At 39.6% G+C, this 21,766-nt stretch overlaps 1 protein-coding gene across 7 annotated transcripts in view; it reads right to left on the bottom strand.

Moving 5' to 3' along the window:
- Positions 1–21,766, bottom strand: part of Cep128 (centrosomal protein 128) — a 354,331-nt gene that overhangs the window by 260,168 nt on the left and 72,397 nt on the right. For all 7 annotated transcript variants that reach the window (XM_085697793.2, XM_085697795.2, XM_085697792.2 and 4 more), the window contains 4 exons: positions 16,356–16,442; positions 13,641–13,715; positions 10,435–10,567; positions 7,834–7,985 (listed from right to left, as the gene is read on the bottom strand). In XM_085697793.2, the coding sequence (XP_085553919.2) occupies positions 7,834–7,985; positions 10,435–10,567; positions 13,641–13,715; positions 16,356–16,442 (447 nt within the window). The remainder of the gene's footprint in view (positions 1–7,833; positions 7,986–10,434; positions 10,568–13,640; positions 13,716–16,355; positions 16,443–21,766) is intronic.

The following is a 21,766-nucleotide window of genomic DNA, read 5'->3' as shown; positions in this document are numbered from 1 at the left end:
TAATGTACAAACAGCTAAATTTGCATGTTTAAAGCCTGTGTATGCCTCTCAATGGTATCTGTGGTAGTAAAGGACTTATATACTGCACATAGCATCTTGTTTGCTTCAGACTACCCATCTTTCCAAGTCAAGCTATTATGTCCAAAGCTGAAGGTTATCTTTTTAATTGCTTTAGACATTAAGTCAAGCTATAACTAATATGAAGCTGTCAATAATTCATGATGTGGGAGAATTATCTGTATTCTGTCAATAATGTATTTTATTAAAACGCTGATTGGCCAGGCAGGAAGTATAGGTGGGTCAGCCAGACAGGAAGTAGAGGTGGGGCAATGAGAACAGGAATATTCTGGGAAACAGGAAGCTCCCTCTGCCATTCCTGCCCAGATCACCGAAGAGGCAACATGTGAGCTGTCACACTGAGAAAGGTACTGAGCCGTGTGGCTAACATAGACAATGATAATGGATTAATATAAGTTACAAGGACTAACAAGAAGCCTGAACTAATGTGCCAATCAGTTTATAATCTTATGGAGTCCTGTGTGTAATTCTCTTTGGGGCTTTCGGGCTGTGGGGTACCCAGTGAGACAGAAACCCCAACAAGCTGGCCCTCATGTTACAAATTCACAATTAGTGGATCACACTTACTATCCTGTTTCCTCCAGGTGTCACTCACACACAAATGCACAACAAACACAACACGCAGACACAGTCTTATCCCTATCTATGTCTGTCTTGTCACAAAAATAATGATATCAGAAAATAAAAATTGAAAATATTCTCATTTCTGAATTATTTCTTTATTAGCTATCATCAGATGATAAATATGTAAATATTAGTGATGCCTTAACGAAAAAAAACTAAGACATTCATCCCACCTCTACTTTCTGGACAACAGAATTCTTCATGCCACTGAGAGAGTTAAACAATAGAAAGGCTGTCTTATTTCACAAATTCTTAAATTCCTAGGTTTTATTATTTGGAAGAAGGATGTGGAAATTAAATTAAACCCTCTAGTTTGTGTTTGGTGTATTCACTTGTGGAGTATCTCTGCCAAGAGATACCTTTTTAAGACACAGGAACACAGAGCATTGACAGACTTAACATCTGCCACAATGTTAGAGGAAGACTAAGCTCTACCAAGTTGAATAAATTTGGCCTCTATGCTTTCTTAAAAATACATCTTGAATATTAAAAATTAGGAACAGCGCCTTATTTTACAACATACATTTGGATTAGGAAAGGACTATCAAGTCTTTAAACAGGGAATTATGCGTGGAGTAATAAAGGTCTTCAGACCTCTGTCTCCAAGAATCCTCTTAACAATAGTGGCCCTTCACAACTAAGTCACTAGATCTGTACAAGAAACATAGGACTCAAAAGACCTCATGCTAAGAACCAGACTCCTCTGTTTCTAGTGCACTAAACATGGTTTTAGGTTTTGGCTTTCTCACTGCCCTCTCTTTGTTAAAGGTGCACGCTGGAACTACAGTCCCAGTGTTTTCCCTATGAATAATCATGTCAGTTGTCACTCCGTTATTATTCTCAACATTTAATCTAAGCTATGTGCAGCAGCTTGGTTTAGTTTGGTTGGGTTTGGAAGCTTTTTATTTTCTTTCAAGTTCTGAGCTGAATTTAAAAGTCAAATTTTTTCATGAAGAGTTAAGTCAATGGAAGATGGAGGCGGAGATTAAATCAAGGGGAATCACTGATCAAGGGTGCTTGGAATTCTTATAAATACAAATAATCCATCAAGGTTAATGAGGTTCAACCTGAGTTTAGAAGAAGTGGAAAATGCTCTTATTTTCCATGCATTTACAGACTCAAGTTCTTAGGTAGAATCTGAAGCTCAGACTACACCAACTCAAACACAGCTTCCTTCCATTTGGATTTCCCAAGATATACTTTCACTGTTATCCCCCAATATAAAACAACTGCTTCGAATACATTTTCTCAGTAATAAAGCTAATGCAATAGTTGGACAAAGCAAAGATTGATAGCTCTTACAGAAACCAATGTGCTTTCCAGAAGTGGCTATTGAACACTTGCTGCATAAAGATGATATGAGGACCTGAATTCAGATCACCAGCACCCACATATAAGGCTGGAGACAAGGTCACTGGTGCTTGCTGGCCTCTAGTCCAGCTCCAGGTTCAGTGACCCTTTCTCAAGGGAATAAAGTGAAAAGTGATAGAACAAGAAATTTGATGCCCTCTGCTTGCCTGGGGACACACACCTACATATATACATATGCATATCACACACACATACACCACTGTAGATGAATTTTTTGTCCCATCTGTCAACTCACAAATAACCACATGGAGACTTCTTATAAAGTATAAAAAGTCAGCCAATAGCTTAGGCTTATTACTTACAGCTTTAACCCATTTTGTGAAAATACTTTTTGTCTTGTGACTTTAATACCTTTACTTTCTGTACTGCCCATGTTGCTTCCTATCAGACTGGAGACTCTGGCTCTCTATCCCCAGAAGTCCCATCGAACCTCTTTTCCTTCCTAGCTATTGGTCATTCAGCTCTTTATTATAACAACCAGAAGGTACTTTGTCAAAGACACATCTTCACAGTGTACAAAAAGATTATTCCACAACACATCACAGGAAGGAAGGAAGGAAGGAAGGAAGGAAGGAAGGAAGGAAGGAAGGAAGGAAGGAAAGAAGGAAGGGGCTAAACAAGGAAGGAAGGGGCTAAACAACAAATGTTAATTTTCAAAATAATTAAATGATTTTACTATTAAAAAATTCAGGGCTGGAGAGATGGCTCAGAGGTTAAGAGCACTGGCAATTCTTCCAGAGGTCCTGAGTTCAATTCCCAGCATCCACATGGTGGCTCACAACCATCTGTAATGAGATATAATGCCCTCTTCTGACCTGCAGACATACATGCAGACAGAACACTATGTACATAATAAATAAATGAAGCTTTAAAAATATTTTTTTAAAAAAAATTCACAAATGAATGCTAACTGAGCACATGCTACAGGCTAATACACTGTGTGATAACACAGTACGACACAGACAGTAAACCTGATTTTAACCCACACCCACACAGGAGCTCCTACTATGATACAAGTTTGCATTTTAACATCAATGCATACTGGTAAATAGCCACAGCAAAATCTGTACACAGCAAAATATCAAAATAAAAGGAAATAAAATAACAAACATCAGAATGGAAGCACAGTGCAACAATCTTAGAAAGATAAGCAATGTCAGTAAAACAAATTATGGGAGAAAAGACAGAAAATAGCAAGAATTCCTGTAACAGCATGTGAAAGAGGTAGAGGCCGCACTGTAGCCACAAACACACGGCCCTTTAGCTATTGTTGTCATCCATTCTGTCAACGGGCAAGTGTTTTACAGACAATGAGAGACTAATGATAGTTCCAAACCAGCACTCTCGTGCCGTGCTCTCTGCTGAACTGCACTGTCGATGGGAGCCAGTCATCTGGAGCACTTTAATGGCAGGACACAGAACACACGTCTCCAGATAAAAAGACAATATTCAAATGTGATGTCTTACAAGATAAAAACATCATGTCAATTCTATTTTGGTGACAGGCTACTGGCTTAATCCTTACCTCCTTTTCTACTTTATTGTGACCTACTTGGAAATTTTCAAGAAATATATCCAGATCATTTTAAGCCAATGTAAAGGCATTAGTAAAACAATATTAGTGATGTGGACAAAAGACAGTTGGAGGTCCCGATACTTCAAAAAGGCTTCGGGGAGGGAATACGCTAGGATTTCCTCAAAATGAAACAGAAGCAGTGAAAAACTGAAAAAAGACAAAATAAAGGATGGAAATTTTTGAACTTTAAGAAAAAATGTTACTTGTCAAGACTTTATATGAGATTTTAAAGAATTATAGAAAAAATCATGGTTAAAAAGAAATGGTATCAATTATTAAACAAACTCTAAGCTGGGTGGTGGTGGCTCACACCATATTCCAGCACAGGTGGCTCTCTGAGTTCGAGGCCAGCCTGGTCTACACAGTGAGCTTCAGGACAGCCAGGGCCACACAGAGAGACCCTGTCTCAAAAAAAAAAAAAATCATAACAAAAAAATTTTTAAAAAGCAGAAATTCCAAGGACCACTATCACACACATGTTCTTGGGCTGGCCAATAATCTCATTTTGTACATCTATTTTGGTTTAACATATTTGATCTTTAAAAAGTAGAGAAGTTCTGTCTCAGAGGGGAATACCTACTGTGCAAGTATCAGGATCTGAGTCCAATCCTACAACGCAAGTAGAAGACAAGCACAATAACATGGTAAGGGCAACACTGGGCGATGGGGTGGGGTAGAGACAGGTGATTCATGAAGATCACTCACTGGCCAGCCTAGCTAAATCAGAGAGTTCCAAGGACAGTGAGAGACCCTGTCTCAAATATACATAGAGTGGAGAGCCAGCAAGGTGACTCACCGGCTTTGTAAAAGGGCTGACAGCAAGACTGGCAACTGGGGTTCATCCCTGAGACCACAAGGTAGAAACAACTGACTCTTCCAAGTTGTCCTCTGACCTCCATCCATTTTGTAGTATGTGGACACACACACAATAAATAAGTAAATACATAAGTAAATAATTTTTGGTTTTTTAATTTGTTTCTAACTTAATTAGAATTACATCACGTTCCCTCCTCCCTTTGCTTCATCCAGCTACTCCTGGCTTCCTTCCCTCAAACCTGTCCCATTCCCCCACTCTAAAGATGGCAATCTGTTTTTCTTTTATCGTTACACACACACTTACACATCCATACACACACACATATGTACACATATACACACACAAACAACCTGCCAAGTCCATGTAATTTCTAGTGTATACATGTGTGGCTGTGGGTGCACAGCTAACAAGCTTCCTTGGAGGAGACTCACCCAGAGGGCGAAGCTCCCAGAAGACATTAGGAGACTACATCTATTAGCTACAGGTGGGACCCCAAAGACATACCTATATTACAGCTCCAGCTTCTATGGCTCAAAGAACATCCAAGAAAAAAAGGGAAGAAATATTTTAGAAGTCAAAATATCAGAAAATCTGTTGTGAAGCAGTCTCTTCTCGAAATGCATGCACAAACAAGACTGGAACAACAGCAAGATCAATGTGTGTTTTCATGTGGGGGGTCCCACTCCCAAACATATAGTTCTTCAAAGTACAAAAAATTAATGTGGAGAAGCTGTCAGAGGAAAAAATAACCAAACTTATACACACACACACACACCAAAAAACATACATTTACAAACATATAAACAAGTACACACACCTAACACAGGTGTACACACACACACACATGCACACACACACACATGCACACACACACAAAACACACATGCAATTACAGCAGGTTAATTTCTATCTGGTTATAGAGTACATAAGGCAACAAAAATCCAACAGTCCCAAATTACCTAACATTTTATAAAAATGCCTGAGAAACTAAAGGGCATTTGACCACGTTTCAGAGGTAGTCTCAGCTGTCAGCAGCTACAGCTCAGTGATCTATAACCCCTATTTCTCACAGACCTGTAGCAGATATCACTTTGAGAACAGAACCACAAGGTGTGAAAAACAAACAAGGCATAATCAGAAATATTGCTAAATCCAAAACAACTGAGAGAAATTTACTTAGACTGCTGAGGCAGGAGTTTGAAACCAGCCTGGGCTACATAGTGAATCTAAAGCCACTCTGGGTTACAAAGACAGACCATGTCTCAGAAGGAGGGGTGGGGTGGAGGAGCAGAGAAGCAGGGAGCTGAAAAGTAAAACTGTTTTTCCTGGAGGTGAATACTACATCTTTTCAATGTCTTCTTGAAGGCAGCGGGGCAGGAGACACAACACAACTATGTTTCAAGAGCACCTGAGATGCAACTGACGGTACGGGTATGTGAATAAGGGCCTCTCTCCAACAGCTTTGCAAAGAAACCCTGTACAACCAGGCCTAACCTATACAAAAATCACTCCCACGGATTATTACTAAGTTTGAAACAGAGAATCAGGATCCCTTGAGACCATTATCAAGGTACTATAAACTATTTTTAAATGCCAGTGGATTTCAAGACTTCCCCCCACACCACCCAATTTCTATAATAAAAGAAGCGATAATATTAGTAAAGGGACCAAGACCATGATGTGGACACCCACTGAAACAGCTGACCTAAGCTAATGAGAGCTCACTGACTCCTGACTGACAGCCGGGGAAGCTGATAATCCAAGTAGGCCCTCTGAAAGTGGGTGACAGTTGTATTGCTGGGGCAGTCTGTGGGGCCCCTGGCAGTCAGACCAGGATTATCCCCAGTACTTGAACTGGCTTTGTGGAGCTCATTCTCTTTGGAGTGATACTTTGCTCAGCCTAGATATAGTGGGAAGGGCCTTGGTCCTGTTTCAAAGTGATGTGTGAGACTTTGCTGAGTCTCCGTGGGAAGGCTTACCCTCTCTGAGGAGTGGATGGGGGTAGGGTGGGTGGAAGGTGGGGAAAGTGGGAGAAGGTGAAGAAGTGAGAACTGGGATTGGTATATAAACTGAAAAAGATTATTTTTTAAAAAGTAAATAAATTTAAAGAAAAAGGAGGGGAGAGGAGGAGAGAGGATGGAAATAAGGAAGGAAGGAAGGAAGGAAGGAAGAGAAGGAAGGAAGGAAGGAAGGAAGGAAGGAAGAAGATGAAGCAAACTAGGAGGAAAGAGAAGAAAACAGCAAACACGCTGTGGCTGAAACTGCAGTGCTGTTACATTGGTTTTGACCCCTGATAGTTATTGCTTTGTTTTACCTCTACTGAACTTCTACTAACTAGCCCTACTTGGGCACTTTCATGAGCAGGAACAGGGCCACACTAATACCCATGAAGCAAATTTTAGAGGCCATATTGCTGTAATGGAGCTATCGTTGGTATTTATTAAACATCTAGAAAACGTAGGAAAGAGTATGCCAATTTTATCTTTACTATCTCTGTGATCTAAATCTTGAATGAAATCGAAAAGGTATTTTTAGTGACATGCTGACAAGATAAAAGAGAAACTCAGGCTAAAGAAACATCACAGGTTCCTTTGGGTTATATAAAGTCAGGAACTGTGAGCATCAATTTTCTACCTATCACTATAATTATGAAAACTCTTCAAATGTGGCAACGTATTAGAAGGCAACCGCACTAATAAACAGATGCAGGGAGAGCTGATACATATCTATTTCCAAATGTGCCATCTATGTTTGATCTAATTTGCATAATTATAATTGGAATTAAGTTATTTCCTTTCATGAGGTCCTTTTCTTTGATTTTTCATATATTCTGATAATTACCTCATCTGTGCTAGATAAAAGACACATAGAAAATGGCAGTGCCTGCTCTTGGTTCATTCACGGTCACCACATATTCATGAGCACCCCACAACACAGTTTTGGGGGACATGGCGGTGCCCCTTCAGCAAACAGTTACAGATATGGGAGCCTGAAGCGTCCTAAAGAAGAGCTCTCACTGGGTTCTTCTCACTGTCATCCGCCGCGTTCATCCCCAAAATAAAGCACCTGCTTTCTCAAAGAAGTCCATCCTGTGCAGGTCCAAAACTGACTTCAAGTCTAAGAAGAGAAAAGGCTTTCACTTTGAAATAATGAAGGAAACCAGTCAAAGACCTCACTCCGGGGTCCTGAAAGAAAATCTGAGCTCTACGGAAGCGCTATAGAGGAGTCAAGCAGTTGTTAGCTTTACTTTACATTCTTCATCTCCAAAACTAGCTCTCAAAATAATACAACTTCTGATTAAAATTTCTGTAAGCAATTCGGGAGAATAAAATCATCTTTCAAGTGGAGATTAAAGGTAGGACGTCACCTCGACTTGTGCTGCCAAACTTGCTTTCTCCTGCTCTTTCCGCTCCATGCAGCGCTTCACCTCCTCTAACTCGGAAGCCATGGCGTTGAAGTTCAGGTGCACTCGCAGTTCCGCCATCTGCCTCTCCAGACTCTGCTTCTCCCGCTCGACCCCTTAAGAGGTAAATGGAAAGCTCGTTGGTTACTCCTTATTCACAGAAGAATGGACTAGTTACCATAAGACACTCTGGGAAGATGCTAGTATCAATATGGGACAGTAATTAGAAACTCAAGTTTGTGGAAGCAAATTTACATTTACCTATGGTCTGAATGGCCATCAAAAATTCATGCTGAAGCCTGCTAGTGCAACACTGTAAGATGTAGAACCTTCAAGAACTGAGTAGCTCAGAAGAGTTCCACTCTTCTGGATGGGTCAATGCCCTGCTGCAGGCATGTTCATCATTAGGAGTATGGCTTTGCTATAAATGGTCTTGCCCTCCCAAATGAACATTTTCAAGCTGAGTCTCATGTTCATTCTCATTCATCCTCTCCCTTCTCTTTCCCCTCCTCCTCGGCACCCACTGGACACGTCATCTGGCCCTTCCCTTCTCATTCCTGGCAGTCTTCTCTCATCTTGTGATGCCATCCATTGTGATTCTATGCAGCAAGGCTGCCACCACATGCAGCCCCTGCATCTGAACTTCCCAGGTGCCAAATCTGTGAGAAATACATTTATTTTCTTTAATCACTGAGGGGAACAGTACCATTCTATGATCAGGGAAACAATGTATAGGGAGTGTGCGATATCTCTAATCTCATAAGAATCCAACACACTGGAGTGAGAGGTTTTAGTGAAGATAATAAAACAAATAGCTCGTGCCTTAGAGGGATGCCCTGAGGAGTAGTACGGGAGACAAGCTTAAGGGAGCCAGAGCACAGCAAGGCAAGTTTAAGTGGAAGAACAAGTGATTTGACACATGCCAAAGATGGGGTGCTAGAATAAGGAAAAGAGAGGTGACAGATTTGAGAGTTATCAGAAGCCACGAGTGGCGTGTAGCTGTAATCCAACAGCCAGAAACTACAGCACGTGATCCCAGCTGCAAAGCTAGCCTGACCAAGAGAAGGAGATCCTGCCTCCAATATAAAATAAAATAAGAGAGCTGCAGACAGATATACAACAGATATACAACAGGCTGGAGGCAGGGACCAATTAATGAGTGGAGAAAAGAAATAATTTCAGATGTTTGTGTTTTAGGCTGAAATATCTGGATCAGGGAATGAAACCATCAATCAAGATAAGAAAGAGGAAAAAGGCCTCCCTTTGCTTTTTACTTAGAAAATATTTCATTTCAGTAAGAACTTATTTATATTGTACAATATCATATAAAAATGTTTCCAGACCATTATGGCTGTCAATTTGTGCACAAAGGCAACTCAACAATGAAAATTGGGATACTTCCTTCAAAGCTGACTATAGTTTCCACAATTCAAACATTTAGTTACATGAATATATGAAGACCAGAAATAGTAATATGTTATGTGTCAACAAGCAAACAGTTTTTTTCAGCTTTCTCAGTCATTGGTACAAAAATATTGAGACTTCCAGAAAAAAAAAAAAGAAAGAAAAAACAGGAAGTTAAAAACCCCAGAAAACAGCAAACTTCTCTTACTCTAGTGGTTACCTGGCACCATTTGGTTTTATTAGCCTCTCAATTATCACCTCGGGAGAAAGCATTCTATAGTAACATCATCAAAACAAACGAGGCATCATCAGTACTATGCCACAAGGCAGGAACAAGACATAATACTGGAGGATACAATTCCAACGGCATTAGAAAAATGTGCTTTGGAGAGAGGGTGGATTCCGTTGTCAATCTGTTGACTGCACATTCTGAATGAGCACATGGGAGGAACCAACCGGCAACTCCACCTGCTCGGCAGAAGTCAGAAGTAGAAGCAGACTCGGGTGATTCTAGCAGGTAATAGCTAAAGCATAGGATCAATAGCTCTTGGGACAAATGCTAAATAAGAAAAGCCATCAATAGGAGACTAGGCAAAATCAACCTCTGATCACAAAACATGAACAAAGGGACAGCTAAGGCAGAAGAACTAGGAAGGCTCAGGAGCATGAATGGCAGTGGAAGAGCTTCAAGAGCCAAAAACAGACAAATGAGCTAAGTAATAAAGATGCTTCTGAATTTCACTATGATCAGCATTGAATCAAGCAGAGACTAGATTCCATTCTCCAATCTCCAGATAACAGGCTCCAAATAATAATTGTTCACATATTAAAAAGTAGGGGAAAAAAGAAAAGATAAAATAAAGGCACATTTACAGCTTCATTACAAAGATACACACATTAAAAAAAAAACAGATGATACTGAAAACTTCACCAAAACATTTGGATGTTCTTTCTTAGACAATGCCTATGAGAAAAGAAGGTTTGATAATGGAAATCGGTTGAGAAATCAAGCAAAATAGACATTCAAATCAGATTCTAGACTATGACGAACTTGCTGTAAAACCTTCTAGATGATTAAGACATTAGAAAGATTAATAAGTGCAGCATGCGGAGTGCACCTCTGGGGATGGGAGGTCACACAGGCAGCATGCAGGATTATACCTCTCCTAAACCTCCAGTCATCCTTTAGATCTTCCTGATGGCTTGACTGTTGCTTGGAAATGGAAGATACTTGATACTGTAAACCCTTCCGGTCACCTTCTGCTTTGGTAAGTTGAGTACGTAGTTCTTCCACCTAAAAGCATTTCATCAAAATCAAACTGTTATGTTTTCAAAAGCAGAAAGCAAATAAACTTACAGATTACTATAAACTGTTTCCTGGGGGAAACATCTGCTTCTACTGGGCTATTGTGGTACCAGATAAACCCAGCTTGGTTCCTAGGCTATCCCACACATAGAAGGAAGTTTCCAATCCATGCTTTCCACCTACGGCCTCCTTTCACAAGGAATGCCTTTTTCTGCTCTGTGTCCATAGTGACAAACAACTTCAACACCTCTTAGATTTACCTTCCTAGTTCTAGGAATTTAACCTGAAGCCTTTTTTAAATCATAATATCTCTATTTCTAAATGATTATGACCATTCTCATTGTAATCACTGTCTAATTACTGGGTGGCTTCCAAGTTCAACGTTATTTTGTATCTTGTAGTAAGACCAATGGGCCGGGTGGTGGTGGTACACACCTTTAATCCCAGCACTCAGGAGGCAGAGGCAGGTGGATCTCTGTGAGTTGGAGGCCAGCCTGGTCTATAGGGTGAGTTCCAGGATAGGCTCCAAAGCTAAACAGAAATCCTGTCTTGAAAAAACAAAGCAAACAAACAAACAAAGACCAATGGAAGCCTCACAGAGGAAATGTGAGTTATACAAATGGGAAGGTTACCATAGGATATTTGTACAAGTTCTTCTCAAAATGATCCAGGGCCTTACTTTCTTTTACAGCCTTGGACTTTACCACACTCTAACCTAAAGCAAAGATGGTATGTCTACCTCAAGACTCAGCTATACCACTACTGGCATATATCCAAAGAATGCTCAATCATACCATAAGCATTATTTATAATAGCCAAAACCTGGAAAGAATTTAGATCCTTCTCAACTGAAGAATGGATAAAGAAAATGTGGTACATTCACACAATAAAGTACCAGCTTAAAAAAAAAAATGACATCAGGAAATTTGCATGCAAATGGATGGAACTAGAAAAAAATCATTCTGAGTGAGATAACCCAGACTCAGAAAGGCAAACATGGTATGTACTCATTCATAAGTAGATATTAACTTTAAAGTAAAGGATAACTTTATGCTACAATCTACAGACCCAGAGAGGCTAAATAACAAGAAGGGTCCAAGAGCGGAATGCATGGATCTCCCAGGGAAGGGGAAATAGAGGAAATCCCTATTTGGACTGTGAGTAGTTGGTATGAGAGTTGGGATGGGGGCGGTGAGTGGAGAGAGAGCGCTGAGAACGAGGACTGAAAGGGGAGCTTTGAGGACATGGGTAGAAGCCTGATGGAAGGGAAACTCCCATGAATCCTAGAACCGTTTTAAAGAAGGCAAGTGTGCTACTGAGCAACAACCTAATTGTGATGGTTTGAATAAGAATGCCCCCCATAGGCTCATTTATTTGAATGCTTAGGGAGTGGAATTAGGAGCTGTGTCCTTGTTGGGATAGATGTGGCCCTGTTGGAAGAAGTGTATCACTAGGGGTGGGCTTTGGGGTTTAAAATGCTCAAGACAGGCCCAGGGTCTCTCTCTTTGTGCTGCCTTCTGATCTGGATGTAGAACACTCAGCTGTTTCTCCAGCACCATGTCTGCCTGCACGTTGTAATGCTTCCCCTCCAGGACAATGCTTTCCTTTATAGGTGGTGCTGTGGTCACGGTGTCTCTTCAGAGCAATAGAACAGTGACTAGCACACTAATCTAAGTACATTTTAACTTTTTAAACTGCTTTTTCAGACAGGTTTTTCTTACATATTCCAGGTTAGTTTCTTGCAGCAATCCTCCTGCCTCAGATTCCTGAGTTCTGATATTACAATCATATAGGTTATGTGCTACCATGCCTGCTTCAACTACAGCTGTATTTGACGTCACTACTAGTCATTACCTCTAATTTATTTTCTTAATCTTCACCTGTTTTCTGTCATGAAAACATGCCATGCTGGTGATTAAACTCAAATGAAGGGACCATGAGTTAGCAAATTATAATATCAAAACAGACCTCAGGAAAGCAGTAGACCACTGACGTATAAGCTTCTAAAGTCATAGGCTGCCTTATTCGTCTTGATATGTATACAAAGAGACTAGCAAATTTTCGACCACAAAAACAAACACAGCCCCAACAACCAAAATCAAATAAGCAATGGAAAAAAAAATTGGCTAAAGTCACGATGACAATGTGCAAAGAAGTTTCTTGCATCAAAAACTAAAAAAAAAAAAAATATTACAAATCGGCACTTAAAAAATATAAGAAAACAGTATAGAATTATATACCAACATCCAGAAAACACACTATGAGCTCTGCCAACATTAGCTCCTCATGACCACTGATTACAGAACAAACATCTTAAAGGCTCCACAAAGCAGGTGCCACGTTCATTTTCAGTACCACTGTGAGGATGCAGAGGGACTTCTGAGCACCTAGGACACTGGACACCCTGGCCTGTAGAGCATATAAAATATGAAACCACATCGAAAAACAGAAGGAGACATGGTCAGATTTAGTAAACACAGGAAGAGAGGCAGTTATAAACACATCTACCCTTACCCAGTGTATGTAAGCTGACCATTTAAAATTATTCAACTTTAGACATCAGAAGCCCCCAACTCCTATTAGTCTAATGGGCCACAAAGCATTAGACCTGACAACTAAGCCTCATCTTTGGTTAAAAGCAGCCAGCTGCATCTTGGCCACAAGAGCAAAGGCAGTGATGTATTCAAAGGAACTTAAACAGTCAAAGGTCTATTCAATGTATTTTCTCCTTCCTCTTTATTCTCCAGTGCCTCCTTGAATAGAATTAAGCTCCTGGGAAATTTTATCTTACACATCCAGTGAGCTTGTACACTGTTCTGCCGAGAGAGATAAGTAGGAAGTCAGGGCAGCAGTCAGCAAAATACATTGTCACAGCGGAAACCAAGGCTGGCTTTTCTGAGAGCTCGCTGAATCTTCCTATCTGCATTCTGTGCTAACATCCATGCCCTAGGGGGAAAAAATTCTAGATCTAGATTTTTTTTCTTCTCTCAAAGACATTTGAGAGAAGAGACTCCATCCAGATTTAATAAAACAGCAGACTGTCTTAGTTTGATAGACTCACCTGATGCAAAAGTGTTTCTCTGCTGCCTTCAGATTGACTCAGCAGCCGGCGCGAGAGCTCCAATTCCTGTTCCAGCTAGAGTTTCAACAAGATAAAAACACAGAAAATGAGAAACAAAATAACTGTGCCCAATGAACAAAATATGCCCAATGGGTCGCAATTTAAGAAGAAAACAACAAAATAGTTTCTAGAACATGCTCACAGTGAGTGGGAACGGATGGGCACTTCAGCATGAACACACATTTAACTTCCATTAAAATTACGTGAATTATCTAACAGAAACGGAGTTGCACAAAGCCTGCTAGAGGTCGGGGCCCTAATCAGTTTCGTCTTGACTCTGATCCAACCCCCCTATTCCCACCCCGAGCCTCAATTCATCTCTAAAATAATCATTTTTATCAGTCTCTTGATATCCCCATCCAGTTCTTAATAATTTTAATAAAACTATAAAAAAATGCTTTCTTGAACAAGAATGGTCAACGTTTCTAAATTAGAACAAAAACTAGAGATTGAATAATTCAGAGTATACTTCACCTAGCATGACTTCTTATATTCTTAATACTCAAAAAGTGTTCCTAAATTTTTTAAGCTTCTAAATTCAAAAAAGATATTTAAAATTTTATTAATAATATTGACACTAGAAAAATACCCATGGAAAATATCATCAGTTAGCTGAGCAAATATCCTAAAAGTTCAGACTATACCTTCTTACTTCAAGGTGAAGAATGCAATAAAATGGAATGTAAATTGTTTTGGTGTTGTTTTTTTTCTTTATGTGGAGCTTATGTGTGCTGTACTTGTTTACATTTTGAAACATAAGGAAATACCAAAATTTTGTATTAAGGTGCTTTTAAGTAGTTAAATGTTTACTTTAAATAATCATTTCATTCAAACAAACCACCACCCTTTAACAACTGTATGAAAAATAAGCTAATAAGATCTGTAGAATCACTGTGACAGTTTCCTGGTTTGATAGTCAAAGGCAATTACATAAAAAGTATTATCACTGACAGAAACAGAGTGAAAGGTACAAGAAACCTCTCCATACATTTTGTTTGGAAACATCCTATGACTCTATAATCATTTCACAATGGACTGACACTACTGCATGTATATGTTTGTGTTTGTGCATGTGTACACAAGTGTGTGTGTGTAGTCTAGAAAACACGCATGCTAGTATCAAAGGTTAGCATCATATATCTACCTCAATCACTTGCCACCTCGCTTTCTGAGACAAGGTCTTTCACTGAACCGAGAGCTCTCCATTTGGCTAGACTGGCTGACCAGCAAGCCTGCAGGATCCCCCTGCCTCTATCATCTCCAGCACTGGGATTATTGGGGTGCACCAACATGCTAAAGTTTCACTTGGATGCTCCAGATATGAGTTTAGGACCTTGTGTTTATGTAATAAACACTTTACTGACCCACCTTTCCAGTTACCAAAGTAATTTTTTTTATCCATTTAGGCAATAGTATTTTAAATTATACACATAGCTAATAAAGTATATGTGTTACCACCAAACCCATAAAAATATTATTTTTGTTCTCTTGAGTCTATGATGAAATAAAGAAGGAAAAAAAAATCACACTTCAGGGGAAATGACTTTGAGATCAAGCAAGCCCCTGCTGGTCAGAAACCCATCCTAACGTCAACAGTCAACTCCCAAGGGACAAACCCAAGGGCTCACATACCCTGCATCACATGAAGGCAGTGAGGAAGCAAAACTAAAGTCTATAAAGAATGGTTAGCATTCAGAAAGTAAAGGTAAAAATGGGAGAGTGAGCTAACAGCAGGAACTTTCCTTCAAAGTTCCTTATCTTAAAACCACTTACTTGAAAACTGAAAGGCTATTTGGTCTCTGAATCACCTTTAAGAGCTAAGGTGCTGGACTCTGTATTCACAGATGTGAATTCAAAGGGCCTTAACAACTACTGAGAATGCAGAGTACAGTGGTCTGGGTAATAATGTACTCTGTAGGGTCATATATTTGAATCCATAGTCACTAGGGTGTGGAACTGTTTGAAAGGATAAGAAGGATTAGGAGGTGTGACCCTGTTGGAGTAGATGTGGCCTTAATGGAAGAATGTGTTACTGGTAGTGGACTTTGAGGTTTCAAAACCAATTCCAAGCCCAGTGTCATTCTCTCTGCCTACAGATCAGGATGTAGACGTCTCAGCTACTACACCAGACCTACCTGTGTGCTGCCATGTTCCCTGTCATGATGATAATGGACTCTGAAATTATAAGCAAGCCCCTAATAAAAATGTTTTCTTTCATAAGCATTGTTTTGTTCATGGTGTCTCTTCACAGCACAAGACAGTGACTAGGACTATTTTCAAAGAGTAGAGGATATTTTCAAATCTGAGCTGCTAACTACACGTATCTATTCTAAAGAAAATGAACACACACAAAATGTCTAGCCTTTGCACAGCAGGTCTTTTGTAACTAACCTTCAACAGTCAAGCTTTTTTATTTTCAGTGTTCTCCAGCAAGGAAATAGAAAGTTTATCCAACTCTCAGAAAGGAGAGTGGTCAAAGGTGACATGGCAGCAAATGACCTGTGTCTATTTTCAAGAATGAAGGTAGAGTTATAAGCCACCTCACCTCAGAGTATGTTCTACAAAATGATCTTGGGGACACCTTTTGCAATGCTCAACAAGTATCAGTGAGTCCCAAATACCACGCGGACAGAGGGATGATTTTCAAGGTCTTACCTGGCTCTTCTCAGTCTCAGTTTGTCGCAGCTTGTTCCTCATTGCGTCCTCATTCTCATCTGCTTTAGCTTCTTGCTTCTTTAGTGCCTGGAGCGAAAGCAAACGAGAACAGTATATTATCCCAGATATGCACAAGGCTCAAAGTCACCACCAGGACGCATTGAGGAAGGACCCGGGAAAATATTGAGTTGCACAAAATCTACAAATACATTCCAGCCTGTTCATTCAGAGAAGCCCTAGCAACACTTCAATGAAGATCAAACGCAACTTCCTGATCTTTCTCATCATTTCCATTAGTTTCATCTTTTTCTCCATCTTTGGGAATCTTACTACACAGTTAGAGAGGTTAAACTATTAACCTTCGTCATGGAAACAAAGTTTACTGCCCATCAAAGAATCATATTGAAAGTTGTCCTAGTGATCAGCTGTTGTGAAGAGACACTGTGACCAAGGCAATTCAAATTAAAGAAAGCATTGAACTAGGGCTCACTTCCAAAGTTTCAAAGGCTTAGTCCATTATCATAATGGCAGGGAGCATGGTGGTACAGATGGCACTGGAGATGTAGCTAAGAGATACATCCTGAAACACGGACTGAAAGAGAGAGACAATAGGCCTGGATTGGGTTTTGATAGTTGAAAGTCTGCCCCAGTGACACAGTTCCTCCAACAAAGCCACACCTCCTAATCTTCTAATCCTTTCAGACAGTTCCACTCCCTGGTGACTAAGCATTTTAAAAAATGCACCTTTAAAAAAAGTGCCTACTGGGACCATTCTTATTCAAACCACCAAGGGTTACATAACCTTCTGGATTTAGACCTAACACCATCAACTAACTAGTCCCTAGTTTTTCGGGTTCTAAAAGCACACCATTCATAATAGAGAAACATTCCCCTTGCATCACCATTATGCAGACGACTTACACAAAACTTGCCAGACCATCCAAACTCTACTAGAAAACAGATCCATTCTCATCTAGTTTCCCCTCCTTAATGATAAAAGAAGCCTATAGAAAATTCTTTCAAAAACTAACCACAAAAATGCTCATCTTGATTTGTTTCTATGTCAAAAAGAAAATTAAACAAGTGGAAAGAATTTAAAACAGACTTTCATAATATCTAAAAGGCATTCTGTTCAAATAAGAAAGAAAGACTATCCTAGCACATATACTCTGTAAGGTCTATGCAAAGGCCATACATACTGGGGAAACACAAACTACCTAAAGTCTTTTCCAACGTATTTCCTAAAGCAACAGGAAATAAGTAAATGTGGTAAAACTGAACTTTGATGTAAATACACTATCATTTCATCAGCCTACATATCCAAATGCATCTTAAACATCCTGTATGTCAAACACTGTTCTGGAAGCGTAAAATGCACATGGCCCCACAACTCAAGCAATGAGTTCCCTTCACCATGGATTCTCCTCACACTAATTAGCAAAATACCATCTAGGTGAAAAGGCAAAGAAACTTCATCAAATGAGTAGTAGTTTGCTGTAATAATAAACAACTTCTATGGTGATCAATGTGTCTAGGAAATCTTCTTACATATGTTAAACACACTACATATATTTAAAGACCATATTTAATCTTGATGATAATAATGTGTGTTATTAAACTCATTTTATATTGGGATATAAAGAACTAAATAATTGCCCAAAGACACACTTCTAGATAGTGACAGAGAAAATGAGACTCAGACAGCCTGCCATTTAACTAGCCTTCTCCATCAGGAAACAGTATCTACCTGAGAGGGTTGTGGTGCAAACTAGCTGGTATTCATAAGGAGTATAAATTAATGCTTGGCACGTAGCAAATATGCAATAAGAGCCAAAAATTATTATTATTGAACTATTGAGGATGATGAAGTATTAAAATCATAATGTCTTCCAGGTAGCTATCTAATTATTTGGTCTTTAATGTAGGACAAATAGAATTTACAATGATATTTAATTCTGTATATATAATGTATTCCATTTTAGATGGTGGAATGTGTTTATATATTTTTCATGAACAAAATCTCAAAAATCTAAAAATTATTATTGACACCCTTACCTTTTTCATGATTTCTTGGTCCCTTCTCCAACCTTTCTTTCCCCTCTCTCCCTCTCCCTCTCTCTCTCTCTTCCCATCCTTCCCTCCCTGTCTTTCCTTTCTGTATGTGTGTGTATGTGTCTGTCTGTGTATGTGTCTCTGTGAGAGACACATAAAAATGTAATGGAAAGTGATACAAAGTTGTTACAACATTTTTAAACACTTTTTACTTAAAAGTAAAACAATAATTTCATATTTATATACAATGTATTTTTATTATATCCCTCCACTTTGATTACATCCCTCCCTTCCTATACACTTTTTTCAACATTGCTTCTAGAAAATTCTAAACCATCTTATTCTACAACACCTTTGCTCTAATTTGGACAAATCATTTGTCTTTTGTTAATACTTCTTCATTGGCTTAAAAACATGATTGGTTTTTAATTGGATGTTTGCACAAAGGGGATGATTAGGAAAGACTTCTTCAGGTAATTGACAAGTTTCATCCAACTATAAACAGCTTCCACTTCTGGATTCAACGCCCTGATCAGGAACCGCTCCAAATGAACCTGCAGTGAAGGCTGAGCCAGGCCAGGTTAGGTCGTCTGAAGCCACAACATGAAAAGCACAAGGGAATAAACTAACCTCCAAACAGACAAGACCGTCCCAGACACAAGAACCATTCCCTTCCAAAGCTGAGTTCAAAGTCAAACTGAAAAGATGCTGTAACTCTCGGGAGTGGTGTGGGATGACATGACCTTCCAGGGCTGCTCAGCACCCCTGGCCTCAGCTTACAGAGGAGGCAGGAGTCATCCTCAGCTGCTGAGCTTCGTGCACTTGACCTAACCTCATGCTCTGAGTTTAATTTCCATAAAAACATAAACTCCCAAAATTCCCCCAGTGAAGAAATTTTCCAGTTTACCATCTGGAATTTATCCATTTCTTCCTTTTCCCAGGATTTCCAAAAATTAAATTTGAAAAATTGTAACATTTAAGAACAGAAAAACAAGAAGGATATGTTAACATTTCCCAAGTGCTTGCTTATTGTAGTGTTTGACCAAATACACTAAAAATACTTATATCTATATATTTGCAAACTTATTTAGATATATTTATGAACATTTAAAATAATCATTCGAAATTTTATTTATTTCAAAGCAATTCTCATTTATTGGGAGGCTTACATTTCCAAAGAGCTAAGAGAAAGCTGTCACTGTATTAGAGGGAACTCTTCAGAAGACAGAACCTGTCTGCCAGTCCCACTGTATTTTTAAGACAGCACTTGGCATATAGTAGGTGGTACAGTGTGCTATTGGCTGGACAAATACACATTCCTTTATACTCTCTGACATCACTTTACAGGTGATGTACATACACTTTGTAGGTCCTGTACATACTAGAAGCCTTGCCAAGTTTCTCCCACTTTTGTTTTATTTTGTTATGTACATCTGTCTGTATCTCTGTCTAGGCATGTGCAGTGATCAGAAGAGGACATCAGATCTCACAGAGTATAAGCACCTGTGCTCAGAGATAGGGAAACCAGGAATGGTATATACATGCAGGGTTGTTTCTCCAAAGAGAGAGATGTATAGCCTGTTTCCTACCCACAAGGTAGTGTATGGCCAAGCCATACTGGCTCCCCTAGAACCCTGTCTTTAGCCTGTTTATCTCAGTCAATCTACAGTGCTTCCTTCCCCAGACCTTATCATATACACTGTTTACCTTGAATATGCTTCCTTGATCTATAGACCCTATCTTTGTGGAGGATGCCTCTTGTGCTTTACAAGAATTTCAGTGCAATCATGTTTTACATTTGTTGTACACACGAAATTGAACTGATTATCACTAGGAAGTCGTTTTCCAAATTGTGCTGTACATGCCTAAAATAAACTGTCCAGTGCCAGACACTCGAAGTTTAAACCAACAACAGCCACCGAGTCATGCTGAACTGAACTTCCTCCTGGCCTCTCATGAGTTCACCTTCTGCAGGACATGCTTGCTGTTCACAGAGACCCTCCCAACAGAGCTGGAGGAAAATGTGGATGTGAGCCGCAGTACAAGAATTCTAGGAACCCAATCGGACTTCATCACTGAGCCATCTCTGCAGCCCTTCCCCCTCCTGTCTTAATCACTGTGTTTTCTCAAGCATCAAGTTATCCACCTTGAGAAACTTTTAACAATGCAGTGATGATGTAAACTAAGTATTTACTTTTATATTTAAGAGGTGATAACCTTTTCTACTTGTGAGAAATCATTTCTATCTTTCATTTAGGTAAAAAAACAAAAAGAACTCATTAATTGGTTTTAGTTTTCTATCTTGTTTTGGTTTTAAGGCAGGGTCTCATTATGTAGCCCTGGCTGGTCCTGGAACTCATAGTAACTAGGCTGGCCTCAAACTCAGAGAGCGGCCAGGCTCTGCCTCCAGGGTGCTAGGACTAAAGGCGTGCACCACCATGCCAGGTCCTTAAGTGGTTTAAAATATTTTCCATTAAAATACTGTTAACTATACAGAAGAATAGCTCTGAATTTTTGCATATTCTTCAAAAAGTTTCCTTCTAAACTAATATATAGCATACTGTATTAGACTTACCAAAACTGAGATAATCACATCATAGTAGGCTTAAGGTTCTGTCTCCACTAAATGTTCTATTTTTTGTTCCAACAACTGATCCACGCTACCATACTACACTCAGCTCACTTCTTTCCCTAGACTCAAGTAGCTGGTTAGTTTCTGGTTTCCCCTTGTTTATGATCTCAGTATTTCTTCAGAACACTTGTCAGGTATAATTTGGAAGGGGGTGGGGAAAAGAATAGATACTATAGTTACAGTACCTTGTCACTACATCACATTGAAGGGACAAGTCATGACTTTGGAAAGGTTACCCTCAGATGATAGATTTAGGTGATGTTCACCAAGTTTTGTTACAATAATTTCGTCTCCTCTCCATTCCACACTGTATCTGTTAAAAGTTAGTCTCTGTGGTCATTTGAATAAAAATGGTCCCCATAGGTCCATAGGAATGGCACCATTAGAAGGTATGGCCTTGGTGTGGGTGTGGTTTTGTTGGAATGGGCTTTGAGGTCTCAGATGCTCAAGTCTGACCCAGTGTGGCACTCTCTCTTCCTGTTGCCTGCTGATCCAGATGCAGAACTCTCAGCTACCTCTCCAGCCCTGTGTCTGCCTGTGCCCAGCCATAATGACAATAGACTAAATCTCTGAACTGTAAGTCACCCCTAGTTAAATGCTTTTCTTTATAAGAGTGGTTATGGCCATAGTATCTCTTCCTTTATAACTCATCAAGTACGAATGTTGGTCTCTCTGTGGCTTGTGACACTTGGCAGCCTTCTAACCCCACCTGAGTCATGCAATCCGC

The sequence above is a fragment of the Myodes glareolus genome, chromosome 11 (assembly GCF_982192425.1).
Source record: "Myodes glareolus chromosome 11, mMyoGla1.1, whole genome shotgun sequence".
Lineage (NCBI taxonomy): Eukaryota > Metazoa > Chordata > Mammalia > Rodentia > Cricetidae > Myodes > Myodes glareolus.
The sequence above is the reverse complement of the archived record's forward strand: the minus strand, read 5'-3'. Positions and strand labels throughout refer to the sequence as shown.